At 49.4% G+C, this 23,218-nt stretch overlaps 1 protein-coding gene across 1 annotated transcript in view; it reads left to right on the forward strand.

Moving 5' to 3' along the window:
• Pik3r6 (phosphoinositide-3-kinase regulatory subunit 6) overlaps positions 1–23,218 on the forward strand; it is a 68,333-nt gene that overhangs the window by 15,686 nt on the left and 29,429 nt on the right. The window contains exons 3-11 of the mRNA XM_045131925.1: positions 13,608–13,691; positions 13,952–14,043; positions 14,688–14,756; positions 15,818–15,950; positions 16,118–16,187; positions 16,946–17,129; positions 19,021–19,183; positions 21,321–21,407; positions 22,212–22,635. Coding sequence (XP_044987860.1) covers positions 13,608–13,691; positions 13,952–14,043; positions 14,688–14,756; positions 15,818–15,950; positions 16,118–16,187; positions 16,946–17,129; positions 19,021–19,183; positions 21,321–21,407; positions 22,212–22,635 — 1,306 coding nt within the window. The remainder of the gene's footprint in view (positions 1–13,607; positions 13,692–13,951; positions 14,044–14,687; positions 14,757–15,817; positions 15,951–16,117; positions 16,188–16,945; positions 17,130–19,020; positions 19,184–21,320; positions 21,408–22,211; positions 22,636–23,218) is intronic.

The following is a 23,218-nucleotide window of genomic DNA, read 5'->3' on the forward strand; positions in this document are numbered from 1 at the left end:
GAACTAGGAAAACAGGAGCTTGGAAGAGCCAAGAAGCTGGGCCACCCCCAGGAGCAGCTGCTCCCAACCATTTAATTGTCCCATGTCAGAGGAACACATGTCTAGTCTTAATAGGTTTTTGGATTTTCAAGAGATGCCAGGCATCCAAATTTTCATGCAAGACCTCCTGATTCTTCAATGTCAGTAGCTCATTCATTTTTTAAAAAAGATGCTACTCAAGCCCAAACAGATCACATCTGCAAACCAGCTGTGGACTAAAGCCCGAGGGATTGTTCCAGCTGCCCATACTTTTGAAAACAATGTTTGTTTGCGATTGTATCCTGTGGCTACAGGCAACTTCTCTAATTCTCTCTGAAACATAAAAATGGAAATCCCCTTGCAAAGCAGGGAAACCAAAGGCTCAGAGACAAAGACTTGGCTGGTTTATTCTTGTTTTGTTTTTTGGTTTTTCGAGGTAGGGTCTCACTCTGGTCCAGGCTGACCTGGAATTAACTATGTACTCTCAAGGTGGCCTCGAATTCACGGTGATCCTACTACCTCTGCCTCCGGAGTGCTGGGATTAAAGTTGTGTGCCTCCATGCCTGGCTGTTGGCTGTCTTTCTAACAAGAAGGAATGGAGGATATCACAATTGTCACTGTTTTAGGTCCATATCAAGAGGAGGAGAGGGAAAAGGAAAGAAGAAAGGAAGAAAGAGGAGGGAAAAGAGTGAGGGAGGGGAGGAAGGAAAAGAGGGGAGAAATGTGTGGGGGTTTGAATTAGGTGTCCCCCATAAACTTATGTGTTCTGAATGTTAGGTCCCCAGGTGGTGGAACTTTGGGAATTGTAGCCTTGCTGGGGGAATTGTGTTGTTGGGGCCAAGGTTATGGCTGTTAGAGGCAGCTTCACCCTGGCTGATGTTCTGCTTACTTTCATGCTGCAGTGTTCCACCTGCTGTGGCAGAGGTGATGTCCAGCCTCTGTTCATGCCATCCTTTCCCCTGCCATCATGGAGCTTCCCCTCAAGACTGTAAGCCAAAACAACATTCCTCCCATTAGCTGCTTCTGATCAGGTGCTTTGTGATAGCAATACAAAGGTAGCTGCAACAGAAAATTGCTACCAGTGGAGTGGGGTTGTTGATGCTAGAAACCCAATAGTCTGGTTTTTGATCTTTTGAAGCTGATTTGAGGAAGGAATGTAGAAGGATTTGTAACTTTGGCCTAAGATATGCCTGCCTTACAGTGCTGAACACAGACTTAGATGGACCATTCTGATCAGAAAGTTGAAAGATGTAAATGCAGTAAGAACTGTGGGCTTTGAGGTTTGGCTTATAGAGGGGAAGAGAACTCTGTTGAGACTAGTCTAGAAACTAGTCTAGACTAGTTTGTGTGAGAGGCTTACGGCCATGTCTTGAAAACTTGTGCAGGGTTGCATTGCATAGAAATGGACTAGCATTGAGCAAATGGATATGGCACAGAAATAAATGAAAATTTCAGGCTGGAGATAGTGCCCATTCACTGTAATTGTTTGAGAAATTACAACCATTGAACGTGAGCCAGCTGTTCTGCATTGAGACAGCAGAAAGAATGCTGACTAATGCTGACTATTTTGAAAGTAGGGTACCCAAATGTGGAAGGAGTGTCCTGCTTTTCAGAGTCAGTTTTATTCCCCTCCCCTGGATTAACAAATTGGTAGCCCACCTGGTAGTATGGGACTATAGAAAATGCAGGGAAGGTTTGCAACATGGTTTGGTTTTGGGAAATAGTCACTGGATGATGTGAAGCAGGCTTATTCCTTGCCTGGAGTCCCAATGAAGCCATGACAATGAACATGGATTGCAGTGTAGACCTGAGGATGTTTTGGATATACCAGGACTATGGGACAGCTGCCAAAGAGAGCTGACAGCTCAGGATGGACTATTCCTTGGGCTTTGAGCACCCTATAGGGAGGGATGGAATTGAATTCCAGAGGTTTCCTCACTTGTTAGATATGTTGGACTTAGAGTTAAAGACCTTGATGTTTGTTCTATTTGTTTTAAATCTTGTATTGGTTCAATCATTCCTTGTTATGCCTGTAAGGTTTGGGAGTGACCAAGATCACACAAACCACTCTGAGGCAAAGATGAAAGCTTTTATTCAGGAAAAGCATGGGCTGCCAGGGCTGACTCACAAGAGAGGAGCACAGCCAACCTGAGTTTTCAGGTAGTGGGCTTTACAGGAATTTTTCTGTTGGGGGAAGGTGAGGAAGGAAAGAAAAGTTCCTTTAGAGGAGAGCATTACATTAAAATAGCTAGGGTATGACATAAGAACAGTGACCATGTGACTTAAAAGATAAGGGTGCAGAAAACCATGACCTGGGGCATTGTTAGTCAAGGAGGGGCATATGACTGGGAGCTTTCTTGAAGAATGTGGGTAATCCACTTCCTTATGCCTCTGTCACCATTCTGCTGACCTTGGTGACTCCATCTTGGGAGACCATCCTGACCTAACAGTGCCCAGTGCTATCTTTTGCAGTATGAATGTTTATTCTGTGTCATTGTGTTATTTCTGGTTTCACAAGCTAACAGGTAAGAGATCTTGGACTATGGAGATATTTATTTATTTATTTATTTATTATTAGTTTTTGTTTTTGTTTTTCAAGGTAGGGAGGGTTTCACTCTAGTCCAGGCTGATCTGGAATTCACTATGTAATCTCAGGGTGGCCTCAAACTCATGGTGATCCTCCTACCTCTGCCTCCTGGGATTAAAGGCATGTGTCACTACGCCCGGCTTTATGGAGATATTTAAACAGTATTGGAATTGATTAAAAAAAAAAATGTGGACTTTCAAAGTTGGTCTGAATGCATTACATTTTACATCATGAATGGTTATCAGTTTAAAGGGGCCAGGGGTTGAATGTGGTGGTTTGAATTAGGTATCCCCCATAAACTCATGTATTCTGGAATGCTAGGCCCCAGTTGGTGGCAATTTGGGAATTGGAGGCTTACTGGAGACGTGTTGTTGGGGTCAGGTTTATGGGTGTTACAGCCAGCTTTCCTCTGTCATTGTTTGGTTCATTGTCCTGCTGCTGTTGTCCACCTGCTGTGACACAGGTGGCATCCAGGCTGTTCTCATGCCATCCTTTCCCTGCCACCATGGAGCTTTGTCTCAAGACTATAAGCCAAATTAAACAGCTCTCCTCCCATTAGCTGCTTTTGGTTGGGTGCTTTGTGCCAGCAATGAGAAGGTAACAACAGAAGGAGAGAAGGAAAGAGGCAGGGAGATAAGGGTGGAAAGAAGGGAAGAGGGAAGAAGACATATCACCAATTAATTTAGTAATAATTCACCCTGTACCAGCTCATTTAATCTTCATGCCCAGTGGAGATGGGTAGATGGGAGGATAGACTGGATGAGCCTCCATGCAAGGTGAAGTGATTTCCTGGCCAGTTTGGAGAGATGCAACCGTGCCCAGCACAGTGGCCATGTGGGGCAAATGTGGCTGTAATCCCCTGCCCACTTTCAGACTTGTGGCATCTCAGGATTAGATCTTGACAGTAACAAGTGTTTCACAGGGAGACAAATGAAAGCCAGGAGAAAAGTGAAATTCGGAGTTGCTGCTGGCCCCCATGTGCCCTCCCCAGAGCCATGGAGGGTTTGCTTCATGAATACCAGGACATCGGGTGCCTAAACAAAGTTTAACTCTTGGACTAAGAGAGTTTACATGTGACACCTCTATCTGATTCCTTCCAAAGGCACAGGAGGTAACTAAGACATACGTCCAATAGAAAGCAAAGCTGCGCACCAAAGAGGAAGCCAGAAGAGGGACCCCGCCTCCTGACACAGCTGATGGTTGAGACTGGACTCCAACTTGGCTGTAAATTTCCTGGCAGCCAAGTCAAAAAGGGAAGCCCTGAGGCATGTGGTTTTGTGTTGTTGGGTGACTGGAGAAGACACATTTGCCTGTGAAGACAAACTCTTGCTTGGAGCTCACAACAAAGGGAAATGTATTGTTCTGAGGAGTGATTCCCATACTTCCTCTCCTGGTCCAGATCCTCCAAGAAGCTGACACAAAGACAGCCTTAGAATATAAAGATGTAGTCAAGGAAACACCTGTGACTCCAAGTAGGCAGCAAGCAGGAGGGAGCCTAGAGGGAGGTGCCTGACTGTGAAGCAAATCCAGGCCTCTTGAAGAAGGGGAAGCCTGCTGGGTGGAGCTGCCTTGGACTGGGGGATCAAGAGAAAGGCGCCACAGGGAGGTGGGGGAGGGGGAAACCAGGTTAACCATCACAGTGGGGTCTCTCGGAGATCTTATGGATCCCAGTTGTGCACTGTGTTGGCCAGGACGCCCCTAGTAAACAAGCTCAATGAAAGACCCAGGAGTGAGGAGCAGTGGGGAGCATTCTCATGGCAAGAGGACTTCCTTATCCTGTGCCTTTTTGCAACAGCCATGCCAACATTCCCCTCCCTCTTAAGGAAAAAATTACTCTGAAACTTGTCAAAATGGCAGAGGGTGGAGTCTGGGTTCTGAGCTTCCCAAGAGAAAGGCTCAAGTGTGGGAGCTCTTAGCTGGGGTATGGTGGCGCACACTTTTTTTTTGTTGTTGTTTATTTTATTTATTTATTTATTTGAGAGCAACAGACACAGAGAGAGAAAGAGGCAGAGAGAGACAGAATGGGCTCGCCAGGGCTTCCAGCGACTGCAAACGAACTCCAGACGCGTGCGCCCCCTTGTGCATCTGGCTAACGTGGGTCCTGGGGAATTGAGCCTCGAACCGGGGTCCTTAGGCTTCACAGGCAAGCGCTTAACTGCTAAGCCGTCTCTCCAGCCCTGGCGCACACTTTTAATCCCAGCACTTGGGAGGCAGCGGTAGGAGGATTGCCATGAGTTCAAGGCCACCCTGAGACTACATAGTAAATTCCAAGTCAGCCTGGGTTAATGAGACCCTACCTTGAAAAACCATTTTTTAAAAAATAGCAGGATTCTTTTCTTCTGCTCTCTATTTTCTTTCTCTCCATTTTTTTTAAAAAAAATACTTTTTCTTTTTACTTATTCATTTAAAGAAAGAAAGATACAGGTAGAGAGAGATAGAGAGAATGGGTGTGCCAAGGCCTCCAGACACTGCAAACGAACTCCAGATGCATACGCCACCTTGTGCATCTGGCTTACATGGATCCTGGGGAATCAAACCTGTGTCCTTTGGCTTTGCAGGCAAGTGCCTTAACCGCTAAGCCATCTCTCCAGCCCTTCATTCGTTTTTTCTTTTTCTAAATTTTATTTATTTATTTATTTACTAGAGAGGGAGAAAAGGGGCACACCAGGGCTTCTGGCCACTGCAAACAAACTCCAGACACATATGTCACCATGTGCATCTGGTTTGCATGGTTTCTGGGGAATAGAATCTGGGTCCTTATTGGGGGGGGGTAGAGTTAGGGTGACTGGACCCCTGAAGGTAAAAAGGAAAGGAAAGTTTGCATTTGTTAGAAAATCAAAGATGATCTGATCTCTTATCTCTTGCCTAGTTCCACAGTCAGGACCCCTCCTGGAGGGATGTCTTTCATAGGACTTAAACACTGTGGTTGGTCAAGTTCAGCCCCTGGAAGTTGATGCCAGAGCTAATCTCTTCCTGAGACAGCCCCTAGCCCTAACCAACCAGCTGGTTCTCTGGTTCACCTGGGCCAAAAGACAGCCCACCACCCTAAGGTTATAAATACCTTTGCAAGGGGAGGGCAGTGGATCTCTCTGATTACTTGGGAACCTCCAGCTGTGGATGAGTTTTTCCCTCTGCTGGGCCTGGGCTGGCTCTGCCCAGGCTCAGGCCCAGGCCCAGTCCCAAGCCCAGCCAGGAGGGCCCCCTAGTCTGTGCTATCCACATGGGTTATTTATCCCCTCCAGCTCCCTACATGGCAGGAGCACCTTGAACTTTCTCTTTTCTTTCCATGCCTTTTTTTTTTTCCCCCTGAGGTAGGTTCTCACTCTTGCTCAGTCTGACCTGGAATTCATTATGTAGTCTCAGGGTGGCCTCAAACTCATGGCGATCCTCCTACCTCTGCCTCCTGAGTGCTGGGATTAAAGGCGTGTGCCACCATGCCCAGCTTCTTTCCATATTTTTTTCCCCTGGGTCTTCCACATAGGACCTTTAGCCACATGGGTGCCTGTCCTTGGCTCTACTTCTCTCAATAAATTTAATGATTATCCTTATCCTTCTTAGTTTTCTTTTTTATTAAATTCTTTGGCTAAAATTAGAAATGAACCTAAGGTTTGGGGTGCAAGGACTTTCCTGGACCCTTAGCACCCTATACTGTTAGGCTTCTAAACAAGTGCCTTAACCCCTAAGCTATCTCTCCAGAGTCTTTTTTTCTTCTTAAATTTGTTTATTTGAAAGAGACAGAGAGAGAGAGGGAGAGAGAGAAACAGACAAAGACAGAGAGAAAAAGAGAGATTGAGAGAGTGTGGGTTCACCAGAGCCTCCTGCTACTATAAGTAAACTCCAGATCCTTATGCCATATAGTGCATCTGGCTTTATGTGGGTATTAGGGAATCAAACCTAGGACATAAGGCTTTGCAAGCAAGGTCCCTCAACTGCTGAGCCACCTCTACAGCATTCCATTCTTTTTTTTTTCCAATGGCTTTATTCTGTTTATTTACATGAAAGAGTTCTATTATTAGTTCAAGTTGAAAGCTAACCTCAGGGCAGGGGAGATGGCTCAGTAATTGAAGGTGCTTGCTTGAAAAGGCTGGTGGCCTGGGTTCAATTCCCCAGCCACTTACATAATCTGGAACCAAAACGTGGTACAAGTATCTGGTGTTCATTGGCAGTGACAAGAGTCCCTGCTGGTGCCGTAACCCCTCACCACATACACGTGCAAATAACAAAACAATTTTTTAAATCAACCTCAAATGGTTATATTATATAAGCTGAGAGGTTTTTTTTTTAACATGTGACAAGGGACAGAAGGGAAATTCTACTCATGGCAAATTAACACCCATGACCTTCAGCTTATAATGGGGGGGAAATGGGATTCTGGTGTGTTTTCTGGAATCCCAAGCCCCGAGTTCATATCTGCAAACTAACCAAAGGATTGGCAATTCCAGATCCAAGAAAATGGTATTTAAAATGTCATATTTTATTCAGATCTTGCAAAGGAGTGGGGAAGGGAGAAAACTGGAAGGGAAGGGAAGATAAAGTGGGGAGAAGTACACCATGTGGAGCTCAGGAGTCCAAGTAGCCAAACATGGATTTTAGGAAAAAAAACATAAGAAGGGATTGTAAAAACTCATGCACTTCATAGCCGGGTGTGGTGGCACACGCCTTTAATCCCAGCACTCGGGAGGCAGAGGTAGGAGGATCACCGAGAATTCGAGGCCACCCTGAGACTACATAGTGAATTCCAGGTCAACCTGAGCTAGAATGAGACCCTACCTCGAAAAACCAAAACCAAACAAACAAACAAACAAAACTCATGCACTTCTAAGAAGGATCAAAAGTGAAGACAGGGCTGGAGAGATGGCTTAGTGGCCAATGCACTTGCCTGTGAAGCCTAAAGATCCAGGTTTGATTCTCCAGGTCCCATGTAAGCCAGAAACACAAGGGGGCGCACGTGTCTGGAGTTTGTTTGCAGCTACTAGAGGCCCTGGTATGCCCATTTTTTCTCTCTCTCTCTCTTTCTTTAATAAACAAATAAAATCTTAGAAAAAAAAATTAAATAAAGTGAAGACAGACCACCCTGAGATTACATAGTGAATTCTAGGTCAGCCTGGACTAAAGTGAGACCCTACCTCAAAACAAAACAAAACAAAACAAAAAACAGCTGGGTCATAGTGGCACACACCTTTAATCCCAGGGAGGCAGAGGTAGGAGGATCTTTGTGAGTTTGAGGCCACTCTGAGACTACACGATGAATTCCAGCCTGCCGGAGTGAGACCCTACCTTGAAAAACCAAAAAAAAAAAAAAAAATCAGAAAAAAAAGTGAAGACAGTAATATAATAAAAGGAAAAAAGTCTCTTTCCACCAGGCCTGGCTTCTGGGGAGGGAGAGAGTTCTTACTCATCCAAAGACCTAAAAAATGTTGTGGCCAGCTCCAGGGAGAGAAAGGGAACAAGGCCCATGGATCCAGGGGATATAGGATTTATACCATCCCACCTAGACATGCCTACACCTGATGTCCCAGCCAACTGGACTGGGCTTAGAGGAGAAAACCACCCGTACCTGGGCAGGGTGCGCCCTTGAGAGGGATCTAACTGGGTGAGACTAAACACTAAATCCCATGACGGGCACAGGTAAGGCAGGCTGAGATAAGTGTGACGAGGGGGTGACCTTCTAAGGCCCCTCCTTTTAAGAGCTACCCTGATCCTGCCTAACTAATCTCACTGCCTACCCACACAAGCTGACCTTCCCTGAGCAGTCCAGTCTCTATCGGGACCTGGCATGTGTTCTTGTGCTAGTCACCCTGAAGCTGAATCACTAATGCGTATTCTGGTTGCTCAATTACAGTACCATTGCAGGCAAATTTCTTCTTACATACCTTCATATTGCAATCATCAGCAACCTTGGATATTAGTAATGGTTATTGTGCTGTTTCTCTGTCGTCTCTGTTACTTGCATCACCAGAGGAGTCAGCAGAGTAGGAGATTTGGATAATGGACATACAGTAGGATTGCATTTCTTCTGTGGAAGTGGAAAATGCTTGCAGAAGGCACGCCGGGACTGTGGGTGAAGGTGTGTGTGTGGGGGGTGCTCAAGGAAGAGGCAGGCCAAGCTCTAGTGGAGAAGGCAGCTTAGAGGACCCTAGTAAGATTGAATCAAGGAAAATCACTGTTACATGTCTATGGTATTTATTTCTTATGTTTCTTGCAAGCCAACTTTAGAAAATAACTTTGCGCATAGATGGGGAACTACACACATACACAATATTCTAATTCATACTAAAATAACTACACTTCAAATCTTCACCCCAAGTAGTCCCAGGAGTATGCAGTTGTTTTCTTTATGCACAGGGTGTACATTCCAAGACACCTGCACCCCCATATTGGACGCCTGAAACTGATGCAGGATTCAGGAGCTCAGGGAGGGCCTGTGAACCGCAAGTTTGGGTCCTTATCTTATTTTAGCAAAGAATCGATAAAACTGACTCCAAGAAGGGTAAATGATAAATTATGAGACTTATTGTAGAAGGGATTAAGATCCAGGAAGGAGGCTAGCTAAAAGACTCAAGGAAGAGGAGAGAATGCCTCCTTGCCTGGCTGGGAAGGAAGAGGAGAGACGGAGATTGTCTCTATCACAGAGAAACCCCTGGAGTGAACAGGCTCTGGAAGATACACACACACACACGCACACACACACACACACACACACACACAAACCCATGGAAATCAAAGCTTAAGATCCTAAAGAGCCCCTTGTATGAAAGACCAGAGAGAGCCAGGCATGGTGGCGCACGCCTTTAATCCCAGCACTCAGGAGGCAGAGGTAAGAGGATCTCCATGAGTTTGAGGCCACCCTGAGACTGCATAGTGAATTCCAGGTCAGCCTGAGCTAGAGTGAGACCCTGCCCTGAAAAACCAAAATAATAATAATAATAATAATAATAATAAATTAAATAAAAAGACCAGAGAGGATTAAGAAATAGTGAAGGACTCAGTGATCAAGGAACCATCCTACATGTAACAAAATGAGAAAGCACCCCAAAGCATGGCACATGTAGGAGGCAAGCAGGAAAATACCCCAGCAGAAGGAAGTGTGCCCCCTTTCCTAGCCAGGCTGGTAAGGTGGGGGGTAGTGGTTATATACTAGGCAAAGCCACAGGAAGAAGGGCTCACACACGTGGTTGGGATCTTTTATACGATCAGATGTCCAATTAGGGTGAGCCTTGTAATTAGACTCAGGTGTGTAAAGAGACTTGATTAGCTCATAGACTCAAGGGGCTGACTCAGGGGGGCCAGCCCACTTGGCTGTGCTGAGCAGAGGGAGGAGCAGCAAGTTCCTGCTGGGGCGCGTTCCTTGTAGCCATCTTGGACGGGATGGAATCAGACGCTTGCCCCAGTCCTGCCAGGGCAGGGAAGGTAGCATCCTTGGGCCTTTGTCCCGAGCTGACTGCTATAATAAGCTCTCTTGGGCTGGAGAGATGGCTTAGCGATTAAGCGCTTGCCTGTGAAGCCTAAGGACCCCGGTTCAAGGCTCGGTTCCCCAGGACCCACGTTAGCAAGATGCACAAGGGGGCGCACGCGTCTGGAGTTCGTTTGCAGTGGCTGGAAGCCCTGGCGCGCCCATTCTCTCTCTCTCTCCCTCTGTCTTTCTCTCTGAGTCTGTCACTCTCAAATAAATAAATAAATAATAAACAAAAAATATTAAAAGAAAAATAAGCTATCTTTCTCCTGTCTCTCCTTCAAAACCACAGAGAAATAAAACCCTGATCTACTGTATTAGTTTTTTTTTTTTTCTTCCCTATATGCCATATAGTGTTGCTACGCTGTAAAAAGGTGCTAGGGGCTCAGGAAAGTCCTTGAACCCCAAATGCTAGGTTCTAATTTTAATCAAAGAGTTGAGGAAAATACCACTGAGAAGGAAAATTAGTATATTTATTTAGGGAAGTACAGAACCAAGGGAAGGAAGAGAAATACACCCGCTGGCACAGGAGCTACAGCATGTGGAGGACCTGGAAAAACCACGGGGAGGACAGAAAAGAAAGTTTGAGGAGCTCCTGGCATCAGGACAGCAGGAGGGTAGAGAGCCCACGTAGGAAGCAGGTCTAGAGGGTTCTCCCCTCGGCTCAGCAGAGGAGAAAATCACCAGAAGTGCTCAAGGCCACCAAGAATAAAGAGGCTTGTTCCCTCACGCGCTTCTATTTATAACCTTAGGGTGATGCTTCCTCCCTTCCAGCTCCTGTGAGCCAGCGAGACAGGCATTGGTCTGCGCTGTGGGCTGTCTGGGGGCTGTACTTGACCAACCGCAATGTGAGGGTTAGATTTAAATCCTAGGAGAGACCTCCGTCCCAGGAAGGGCTCAGGTTGTTTGTGGAAAAACAGATCTAGGGGAAGAGATAAGAAGTCAGCTCACACTTTGTTCTCTAGCAAAGTAGCACTCAGAGGCCCAGTTAGCCGAGCTGCTTAACCAAGCTGCCCAAGTCTCTCAACATAGTATCAGAGTTCACCTGTCCTTCCACGTTTTATGTGCTGGTGATACAGGAATTTGGTTGTGTCTTTGAGATCATCGGAGCCTTATCTTGGGTTTTGGGTGGGCAATAATTCAGGGTCTCAGAGATCGGCAATAAAATAAAGCTCTCAGAGTCAGTGGCCTTCTGGATCCTTGTCTTTATGACTTTCAGCGAATGAAATCCACAGACCAGGGATTTAGAATTTAGGTTTAGAAAGATTTTATTGTAGTTTAAGAGAGGGAGAGCTTAGGACTAAAAAAAAAGGAATGAAATGCAAGGCTTCTGCTCAATTGGCCAGGAATGGGGTTCCTGGAAAATGGGGAAACCCACTTAGGACTCAGTTGGGGTTTCTTACGGGAGTCTACTGGATGAGAATCTGAACTGGTCAATTCACTCCTGACCAGTTCACCTGACCCTGACAGTCAGGTGTCTGGGTGGTATGAGCTTCCCAGAAATCTCCATCTTCCAGGAAGGGGTACAAACCCAGAACCAGCAGCAAGCACATTGTACACACAGAAGAGAGCAGTTACCTCTTCTAGGAAAAGGGGAACTCCTTCAGGGGAGAAGAGCTGAGGACAGGCCAGACCCTTCTGACCTCTAGCATGAAGTGGACTGACTCGGACTCCTAGGGAGGAAAGTTAAAAAGGCGAACGGTGGTGAAGAAAGAATAGCACAGAAAATATTCAGATGATAAATGAGTAGCAAGTGTGTCATGCCCATGGTTACCCTGAGTTTATAGAAATTACACAGGTAACAAGCCTAGAGTTGGTGAGAGCACCATGTGGTAAATCTGGAGCTTAAGGAAAGTACATACGAGGTAGATTTGGAGACCGGAGGAAAATCGTACAAGTAATCTAAGTGGAAAATTATAATTTCAACTATGAAACAGGTAAGCAGGAATGTTCAGATCAAGAGCCAATGATGGGCTGGAGATATGGCTTAGTGGTTAAGGTGTTTGCCTGTGAAGCCAAAGGACCCAAGTTTGACTCCTCAGGACCCACATAAGCCAAATGCACAAGGGGCACATGCGTCTGGACATCGTTTGCAGTGGCTATAGGCCCTGGTGCACCCATTCTCTCTCTGTCTCTCTTCTCTCTCTCTCTGCTTGAAAATAAATAAATGCTAGTGGGGGTAGGGGCCACACTCATGTGTGACTGAACAGCAATGAGAGGAAATCCAGAGAGAGCTCCCCACCCCCGCCCACACACACACACACGCCCCAAGGATCACGAACTGGGGTGGGGTGGGGACCAGAAGGCCACTGCCTTTATAGCATCAGATTCAGGTATACAAGGGGAAGACCTGATTGGTGTGTAGATTTGGGTGGACCCCAGAGCCAGCCCACCTGGGTCATTTTATTTAGATAGCATGCTAGATTTCGCAGCAGGGGGCGCCATAGACCAGTCTCAATCAGAAACCAGTTCCATTTCTGCCAAGAGTTCCATTCTTGTGCCAGGGCGACGTGGCATGTGGGGTGGCATCTCCTGGTTCTTTTGGGGTCTCAGTCTCTAGCTGAAACTGCCTTAAAAAAAAAAGCTAGCTATCGACTCTCCTTCAGTCTCAGCACTGGGGAGGAAGAAACAATCAGAAACCTGCGGGTTGCTGGCCAGACAATTTAATCTACTTGGTGACTTACAGGATAATGAAAGACTCTGCCCCCCCCCCAAAAAAAAAGGTGGACAGCGCTGGAAAGATGGCCTAGCCGTTAAGGTGCTAGCCTGTGAAGCCTAAGAACATTTGTTCGAATTTCCAGGTCCCACGTAGTAGCCGGACATGCAATGTCACACATGCACACAAGAGGGCGCACGCATCACAGCCGGCTGAAAGACACCAGCCCGCCCATTCTCTCTCCTTCTCTGCCTCTCTCTCTGTCTGTCTCTCTCTCTCTCTCTCTGTCTCTCAAAAACAAAATAATTTTTTCAAAAGGTGAACAGTGCTTCAGGAATATACCTAAGATTGTCTTCTGGCCTCCACGTACATGCACACATATGTGCACATCCACTCACAAACATGTTTGCAACCACTCACAAAAGAGTTTTTTGAACGTAAGTCCTGCTACACTGAGATAATTTATCCAATAACTAGAATGGGGAGCCTGCGCCAGGTGGATATGCTGCGTAGAAAAAGAGAGCATGTGATTTCGTCATGCCCCTCAGAAAGACATGTCATTCAAAACTTAAATTTCCACTTAATATATTGGGACCATAACTGATCACAGCTAACTGAAGCTGTAAAAGGGAACACTCAGCTGAGGCACACTACTGTTTATTGCCCACACTTTGGGGAATGCTGGATTTACAGAGAACACAGGCATGCCAACAGAATTGCTATATTCCAGCATGGTGCAGTGTGCTGGCTGTCAGTTCTGGGTGTATTACTTCACGGTACCTCTTGAGGCTCATTGAAGGGTTAAGGACCTTCTCAGGAGGGAGTGGCAGCGGTGAGCCAGGTGCTCTAAGCTCTAGAGTTCCTGGCCTAAAAGACACCTTGGCCCCTTTCAGATGTGGAGCTGGACCTCCAAAGAAGCGTGCAGGCGGTGCTCAGGGAGCTCAGTGCCCAGGCCCCAGCCCTGCAGAGCAACCAGGGTAAGACCCAGAGGAGGAGACACCACTCCTTTGGCCTCCCCTACCCCATCCCACAAGCTCTGCCCAGACCTTTTGGAAAGGATCTCAGCCCACAGCTTGCAGGAAAAACCTGAAGCTTATCCCCACCTCCCCCACCCCATCCCCCAGCTTCTCTCTCCCCGGTTAAACCTGTGGGAGACATCAGGGAGAGAAGTCTGCCATGTGCATCTGAGGCGGCTGGGGCGGGCCAAATCGAGACGGGTCCCCTTTCTCCTGGCCAGGCATGTGGAGATGGTCCCTGCACAAGAAAGTGGAGCGTGATCCTGGGAAGAGCCTGGTGCTGGTGCGCATTCTCCTCAGAGAGCTGGAGAAGGTGGGTGCTTGGGGCTGAGAGAGGCAGGCAGCCACAAAGCAAGGAGGAGGTCCCATTGGGTGAGGGGATCTGTCCCAACAGTTCTGTACCCCCAACTTTGTGCTCCATCTGCTTGAATTTTACTAGACATATATCTCGTTCCTTGACATTTATTTCAGCAGTATTTTCTTTTCCTCCACTTTGCTTGTTACTTGAATTAGCACACTGGCCACATATGGCCCATATGTGGAAGGTATATATTCTACCCATATGTGTGTAACTTGAAGTTTATCTCTGCGCCACCCAAAATCACCCTCTGCACCACTCCACGTTCTTCATACCGGCTTGCCATTGTTTGGGAACCACTGCTTGAGGAACATTCCACGTTGGTGACTCGATAGTCATTTCGTGTTGGCTCCTGTGTGGAGTTGACCCTGCCTATCCCTCAGCAGAGAGTCCTCCATCCTCCCCACCCTACACTGAAGTCTCCACACCCGTGCTCCCTCCAGAGCAGGCTGCAGCCCCTTCACTCCCTCTGGCACAATACAATGCTGTCTTCCACTCCACCTCCTGCCACCCCCAGCCCAATCTGACCCTGAGGGGAAGATGCGGTGGTCCCAGGAGCATTACACCCAGGATATGTTGTGGGATCTCCTGTTTTCCAGGCAGAAAGCGAGGATGTCCGGCGTGTCATCATTCCCTTGCTGCTCACTCTAATGTACGTGCTCACCAAGGTGAGCTGGGGCTGGGGCCAAGGTGGTGGTGTCATCTGTATGAGGTTGGGGACCCTGTCTTCTATTCTTACGGACTCCTGGTGTCTGCCAGGTCAAGCTAGACTTGCACTGGGTGCTTCTGCCCAGGGGTAAAATTAGATAGACAGTGGGAAAGTCCAGGCTGTGTGGAAAACGCATGGAGGTCCTCTAAAGTTGGGAGAGGTACTCAGATTGTTTGTGTATGCAACATTGATGAACCCTCCATGGAGAAAAGGCATGAAGAAAATGGTGTTCTTAAAGTTGTGGTTAAAGTAATGGGGAGCAAAGGGTAGTCTCAGGGGCGGGAGTGGGTCAGGAGCAGGAAGACCAAGCCTGAGGTTACTGCAGCATCAAGGATCAGGAGAGGGGCTGAAGAGATGGCTTAGCAGTTAAGGCACTTGCCTGTGAAGCCTAAGGATCCATGTTTCACTCCCCAGATCCCACATTAGCCAGATGCACAAAGGTGAGGCAAGTGCAAGGTCCCACATGCCCACTAGGTGGTGCAAGCATCTGGAGTTCAATTTCAGTGGCTGAGGCTCTGACACCTCAATTTCCTCTCATCCCCTCCCCCCCCTTACTGTCTCTAAAATAAAAAAAATAAAGAAAGAATCGAGAGGGGGTTTGGCTCTGGCAAAGGAAGAACACATGCACAATGAGGAAGAAAGAAGGGGAAGAGGAGGGAAGGGCACCTCAGAAGTGTTATGGGACACGTTCCATGTAAGGAATGCATGGAGGTACAAAGGAGACGGGAGACGTAACTCCAAGGTTCTTAGCCAGGAAAGTTGCAGAACTGCATTGCCCAATCCCAGCAGCAGTATGGGGAGGGAAGTGATCTTCTGGATGAAAGCAGGGATAACTTTCCATCTTCTTGGTAAGGTAGAGAGGGTCTTTAAAGGGAGAACTCATGGGTGCTGGAAGAAGATACCAGAAGCCAGGGATTTGGAGAGAGCTGAGCCAGTGAGGCTGGCAGGTGTAAGCTCTCACCTCTCCAAGCAGCCAGGACCCTTCATGACCTGGAAGACTGACTCCTCCTTCTCACCCAGGCCACAGGCATCACAGAAGAGCTCTACCGGAGAGCCTACGCCTTCTGTATCAGGCTGCTGACCCTGCCCGCTCCCTACTGTACCATCGCCTTGGACTGTGCCATAAGGCTGAAAATGGAGACAGCTGTCCCAGGTGAGCGCTGCTGGGCATCCTGAACTCCCAGGGGGCAATGCAGCCCAACAAAAATGTCTAGCCCTTTTCTCCAGGATGCCGGGGAGCTCAACAGTCTCAGCTCCTTCCAAGGGAAGATGGAAAACGGAATTCAGAGAGCTGGCTGACTGGTGTGGTCTGGTTTGCAGGGACGCTGTACCAAAGGACAGTCATTGCTGAGCAGAACCTGATGAGTGAACTGTACCCCTACCAGGAAAGGTGAGAAGCCCCAAACTAGTTGCTCTCCCCAGCTCCTGCAAGGTGTTGGATGTTCTGCAATTGCTCACTGGCAAGAGGACAAAAGAGGAGGCTGGTATCAAGTTTTGCAGCCAAATTGGTCCAACAGTAGCGTACACTTACTGTTCAAGGGCGGCAGCCATGTCTGTTTCCTGGGCCCCTATTCTTAGGCTGAATATAGAGGTACCCTACTCACATGCAGAGGGAGCAGGAGGCCCTGAGTCCATCCTGCTATTCCAGTCCTGTGCCCCCACCCTGCTCTGGACCATAAGAAAGCGGCAGCCAGCCAGCCAGAGCAACCCCAGAACAGATACGCCGCAGGCTTGGAGCCCAGGGCTTTCCTTGGTGAGCACTCAACCCTTTAGACAAGGTGAAGGAGTGACTGTGGCTCAATGCTCAGGAGAGGGATGATACCATCCAGGGTGTGCTGAAAGCAAGATTCAGGCTGGAACTTCCCTGGTCACAGGTTTAGGCCTGCTTCCCAGCTGAAGCCAGCGGAGCATGTCCCAGAGGACCAGGGCCACCCCTTTGCGAAAGCTGTGTGCGTGTTTCCTACTTGCCATGGCCCCCACGCATCCCTACTGTTGTGAACTCCAGGCTCTCTTTCTTAGAGGAACTCACCACTATGCTACGATGGCTCTTGTTAGACTAATTAAATAATGAGGGGCTGTGAAGTTTTCAGGGTGCCCAGCCAGCGGTCCTTTCTCCGTGCCACCCTGCCCCTCCCGCTTCTGCCCCAGAGTGTTCCTGTTTGTGGATCCCGAGCTGGTATCTGCCGCCGTGTGCAGTGCCCTGCTGCTGGAGATCGAGGCTGCCCGGGAGCAGCGCACACCTGAGGCCTGCATGCGTCTCGTGGTCTCCCACGCCCTGCAGGCGGCTCTGGGGGAGGCCTGCCACACAGGCACCCTGCACAGGAAGCTGCAGGTAATTGACGTGGCCCACTCCACACTTCCGATCACTCACCCTACTATACTCTTCCTGCTTCAGGTGCATATAGCCTTCCCTCCACAAATCAGTAGCTAATACACATTTATTAAGGAAACCATGAAAAATGCAGATAAGCTAACGGGGAAAATACAGATCACTTATAACCTCTCTTCCCAGAAATCACAGCAATAAGTGTTTTGGTATATTTCTTTCTTTTTTTTTTTTTTTTTTTCTTTCGAGGTAGGGTCCCACTCTAGCCCAGGCTAACCTGGAATTCACTATGGAGTCTCAGGGTGGCCTTGAACTCACAGCAGTCCTCCTACCTCTGCCTCCTGAGTGCTGGGATTAAAGGCCTGCACCACCACACCAGGCTTTTTGGTATATTTCTTAATAATGAGGACCAGTGATAACACAGCCAGTGTTTTGTCTGTTGTTCCAGGCACTGTGCTAAACTTCATCATGTTTGGAAATTCTCTGCACAGCATTGTGAAATGGATGCAGTTGCCATTTATGTTTATAGATGGGGAAACTAAGGCCAGAGCAGTTGATAATCTAATTGTGGTCACACAGATACAAAGGGACTCAGCTAGGATTTCAACCTTGGTTTATCTGATGTCAAGCTTATGTTCTTGTGCCCTCTGGCTCTCATCTTCTCTCTCTTCTTCTCCTCCTTCTCCCCCTCTCCTTCTCCTTCTCCTTCTCCTTCTCCTTCTCCTCCTCCTCCTCTTCCTCCTCCTCCTCCTCCTCCTCCTCCTTCTTCTTCTTCTTCTTCTTTTTGAGGTAGGACTTCACTCTAGCCCAGGCTGGCCTTGAACTCACGGTGATCCTACTACCTCTGCCTCCCGAGTGCTGGGATTAAAGGCGTGCGCCACCACACCTTGCTAATATCTCTCTCTTTATTAGGTAGGGTCTCACTGCAGTCCAGGCTGACCTGGAATTCACTGTGTAGTCTCAGGCTGGCCTCGAACTCATGGTAATCCTCCTACCTCAGCCTTCCAAGAGCTGGGATTAAAGGTGTGCGCCACCATGCCTGGCTTCCAGACTCCTTTTGAATAATCTGAGTCGCCACACTCTGCAACTCTCCACTTTCTACGAGGCACATTTCCTTCGCCGTTGGAAACGTGCCACGTGAAAATGCATTCCTCGGGAAGCACGAACATCTTGGGGCTGCGCAGTATTCTCGCTGCCTGTGCTGTGTCCCTTTGCCGGTGCTTGGCTCCGGCTGTGCAGTGGGTGGGCTGTTCCCCAAGCTTCCTTCCTCCACAGCCTTTCTCTCTGATGCCGCCTGAGCCTATACACGGCCCAAGAAAGCATCCACGCTCCACGCTGAACTTGTTGGGTCAGAATACTGCCTAGTGGCAGGGGAGGCTGGGGGTGGTGGGGAGTAAAGTTAGAGCAGGGTTTGCTGCTGCTGCGGGAGGAGCCAGCACCCGAAAAGGAAGGTACTAAAGGTTTCAGCTGTCCCAGACTCCCTGCTTGTCTTGCCTGAGGAAGTGGGGAGAGTCGCCCCCTCCTCCGCCCCGTCCATATTGTTCAGACCCTGCTTTGCCCATCAAATGCCTCCGAGCATTACTCTTCCTTCTGTTGTTTTCCACCTGTAGTTCTCCAGGTTGAACCCCGTTATCATGGATCGTTCATGTTGGTGGGGCCATCCTTTTATACATTGCTGTGTCCCCTCCTTAACCCTTACGAGTTCCTCACTGTCTCGCCATCACAGGGTGCGCAGGGCAGCTTGACGTCCAGTTCTAGGGGCCCAGGGGAGGCGCCACACTGGACTGTCTGGTCGGTGGCCCTGCCCACTTGGCCTAGGAGCTGGGGAGTGGGTTCGGGGCTAGGGCTGGAGGACTGGAGAGGAGTACTGCTCAGGCTCTGATGTCCCTCCCCACAGGCCAGCTCCCGGCGCGTCCTGGAGCACTATTTCCACGCCGTGGTGGCGGCCGTGGAGCAGGTGGCAGGCGAGGCCAGCGCCAGCCGCGAGGGACACCTGCAGAGGCTGGAGGAGATTTACTGCTCGCTGCTGGGGCCGGCGGCCGCGAGGGGGCGCTGTGGCGGTAAGCGGCGGCCGGGGGGTGGGGACAGGCCTGGGGGGCCGCAGGGGACCCCAGAGAACTGCGATGTACAGGCTGAGAGCCTGCAAAGTCCGGGAGGACGAGACACCGTAGGTCCCAGGAGGTTGGGGGCCGAGAGAGGGACCGTGTTAGGCAAGCAGCTCAATTGATCACACCTACAACACTTGCTATATCCTAGTAACCATATGTTTACATCTGTGACGTGTGTTAAATCAACTCCTCTTCACAGTGAACTTAAGAGGTAGAAACTATTACTGTCCTTATTTTATTTTACAGAGGAGAAAACTGAGTTAGAAAGAGGTGGAAAGGTCTTATCTGTAATAACTAAGCTAGTGAGTGACAGAGTCAAGATTCCAAAAGAGGCAGACTAGGCCTTTCTTCCCAACTCTGCTGTGGTACCCAGCATCATTTACACCAGGGACCGTCGATTTGTATTCCGCTCGCTTCCTTTCTGTTTGCATGTTTATACGACAATGCCACAAACCGATGGAAGTAAGCCTCATGGGGGGCGCAGAGTCCCAGAGGAGCTCAGAGGAATAGCCCAGAATATGTAATGTGGCTGTGGCCGGGATGGTTCTGATGTGTGGCCTGCCGTGGGCTCCACCCCCAAAACATCCATAGAACATGCCAGGCTGTATGTGCCAATACATAGTATGACTGTGCCCCCATGTTCAGGGGGAAAGGCTGAAGCCACAGCTGAGGTCAGTGTCCCTCAAATCTGGGGTGTGAACTTGGGCTGCAGAAGCCAGGGCAAAGCAGGCAAGATAGCCCTGCCTAAAGTCCAAGTCATCCTCTTGGTTTTCTGGTGTTTTTTTTTTTTTTTCCTTTGCTTAAAAATTCTAAAGTGCAATCCGGGCGTGGTGGCACACACCTTTAATCCCAGCACTCAGGAGGCAGAGGTAGAGGATTGTCATGAATTGAAGGCCACCCAGAGACTGCATAGTGAATTCCTGGTCAGCCTGGGCTACAGCGAGACTCTACCTCAAAACAACAACAAAAACATTCTAAAATTCCTCTTTGGGGACCGCTTGCCAACACTCAGCAATGACTCTGCAGACTGGATTGTTAACAGCTGGGTCATCTCTACCATCCAACCCACATCTAGGTGTACCTGTCCCCCACCCATGCTTGCCCTGCACATGTTAGTGACAAGCCAGAACTGCTGTTGCCCCTGCAACTACAGGGTACAGACTGGGACAGTGGTTAATAAACACAGTGTGAGGGGTAAGAGCTGGGTTGCTGGGGCTCATTTGGACCTTGGACCAATTACTTAACCTCTCTGTGCCCTGGCACCTCCTGGCAAATTGTGGATGATGATGCTACCTGTCCCCAAAATCAAGGTCATGGTCCAGAGAGCTGATGACAATGTTTGTCGAAGGAGTAGGACAGTGCCTGCTAGATATAGATCCCTCAGTGAAGCTTGTCTGCTTTCCTCCGAGGAAGCTTGCAGTCGCCTACAGAGGGAGCCATGGCTGGGTAGAGTTCACAGGAATGAGAGGGCATGGCCCTGTGTTCACAAGTTAGGCACACTCTATGTTCAGACCATGCATCTGCTTGGAGGAGATAACCAGCTTGGGCCACTGAAGTGGCCAGGAAGCTTCTAGAATAAGAGGAAAGAGAAGCTGGCCCTGGTCTCTGCCCTGTACTGCTCAGTGTTCCTGTCACCTTCGGCACTTAGCCAAGGAGGCCTTGGCAGCATTGGTGACAGGAGCAGGTGAGTGCCAAAGACTGCAAAAGGACCTGAGCGGCACCAGAGTCTTTTCCGCCTCATCTGGATGGGGGCAGGGTGTTGGAAGAACAAACCCAAAATGCTGTGTGTCTGCAGCACAGCGCTGGGAAGAGACAACAGTAGGAGAAAAGGCTGGAGGGCTTTGGGACTGAGCTGGAAGATGTGTAGAAAACGAGGCTCCCAAGTATTTGCGGGCAGGGTGGTAATAGCGGTATGGTCGGATCCTGGGTGAGCTGACGGTGACAAAAATCTCTATAAGCCCAGGCCTGTGCTAGACAGGGTGCCTGCCACTCTTCTGCCTCCCTGCACAGGAACTGGGCAGGACAGCAAGGGCAGAGAGAAGCTCCCAACCATCCTCTCCATAGCCCACGTAACCTGCTCCATTCTTAGGTGACCCTCTCCAAGACCGGCAGCCAAGCATCCCCCTGCCCAGCCCCTACATCACCTTCCACCTGTGGACTGACCTGGAGCAGCTCTGTACGTACTGGGCCTCTAATCTCCTGTGGAGCTGGCAGGGAACAGCGTGCAGTGTGTGCATGCGTGTGTGCATGTGTGTGTCACGCCTCCTGGTTGGGATAGCTCAGTGTGTTAGACACTGATCTCTTATGCCCATGATTGTGCCAGCCCTGACCCAAGAGGGAGGCCAGCAGTACCCCTTAGAGTTCCAAGCTGGAGGGGTCTTCACAGAGAGATCTTGCTCACACTTCTCTCCATTCTGGTGTGCTGCCCCAGCTAGTCCTCCTGGCTCGCCTCAAGGGAGACAGAGCGTGGGCAAAGATGCAATGTGGTGGGGAAGCCCTGGGCTGAGGTCTGGAGTTGAGTCCTGGCACTGCCTTTTGCATGCCATGTGATCATGTGAGACACTTGGCATGCCTCCTGGACCTCGGTTTCCTTAGGTGTGACAAAAGAAAGGTGGGTTAGAAAAACCTGGAAGTCTTCCCTGGTGCTTCTGGTCTGGTAGCTGTGTCCCAGGGGAAGGCACAGGGAGTGGGAGGTTGGAAGGGCTCCAGGGACAGCTAAATGCGGGCTGTGCTGGGGTTAGCTGATTTCTTCTCAGAGCTTGAATATGGTTGCTGATTGGAATCAACAAGAGGTGGTGGGAGTGAGCCTGGCTCTGATCTTTTTCCCTCAGAGACCCTTGTCCCTTTGTGGAGGGGCTTGCAGGCTTTTGTTCAGGTGGACAGTGTTTGGAAAACATGGGGCCTAGGCTTTCCTGGGGAGGGGCCTGTTAGGCTCAGGTGTCCTTGCCACCCTGATGGTCCCCTTGCTTTCCTGTCCCAGGGAAGGAACTGGTACTCTTCCTCCGCCCACGTTCCCAGCTGCGCCTGAGTGCTGACTTGGAGGCCTTGGACCTGCAGGGCCTCAGGCGGGACCGGAACTCAGCCAGAGTGTCTGTGCTGTCCACTGACAGTGGTATCGAGCGTGACCTTCCCTTGGGGGCTGATGAGTTCCTGGCCCCTAGCAGCCCCGAGACGGAACCGGCTGTGCTGCAGCGCAAGGGGGGCATCAAGAAGCGTGCGTGGCCCCCGCACTGCTCCATGCTTGGCACCTGGGACGGGCCCCCGGGGCTGCATCGGAGGACTGGCAGACCCAGTGGGGACGGGGAACTGCTACCTGGTGTCTCCCGAGTACACACGGCGCACGTGCTGGTGCTGGGGGATGACAGGATGCTGGGACAACTGGCGCAGGCCTACCACAGACTCAGGTAGTGCCCTGGGGGGCCGGGGAGGGCTGGGGAGGGGCTGGTCAGAGGTGTGGGTGGCCCTAGAGAACGGGCTGGTGAAAGATTGAGAGGGCCAGCAGGGAAGGACACTGCCCAGTATCCCCATTGCTCATCTGTCACAGAAGTCCCATTGATCTCAGGCATCTTTGACATATTTCTCGGAGAAAGGGATATAGTCTGGGCAGGGAAGTCTTCGCAGTGACTTTTTGTCAGTAGTGCTGGAAATTCTTAGCCTCATCCTGACAGGAAGTGGCAACTGTACCCATGTCATAGATGGATAAACAGAGGCTCTGAGGAATGGCATAACAAAGTCAATACATAATAGATGGCAGAGCCAAGTCTGTTTGATGCCAAACCTCCATTGCATTCTTTTTTTTTTTAAATTTTTTTGTTTTTATTTACTTGAGAGCAACAGACAAGAGAGAGAGAGAGAGAGAGAGAGAGAGGGAGGGAGAGAGAGAGGGAGAGAGAATGGGCGCGCCAGAGCCTCCAGCCACTGCAAACGAACTCCAGATGCATGCGCCCTTTGTGCATCTGGCTAACGTGGGTCCTGGGGAATTGAGCC

Source organism: Jaculus jaculus, chromosome 12 (assembly GCF_020740685.1).
Source record: "Jaculus jaculus isolate mJacJac1 chromosome 12, mJacJac1.mat.Y.cur, whole genome shotgun sequence".
Classification (NCBI taxonomy): Eukaryota; Metazoa; Chordata; class Mammalia; order Rodentia; family Dipodidae; genus Jaculus; species Jaculus jaculus.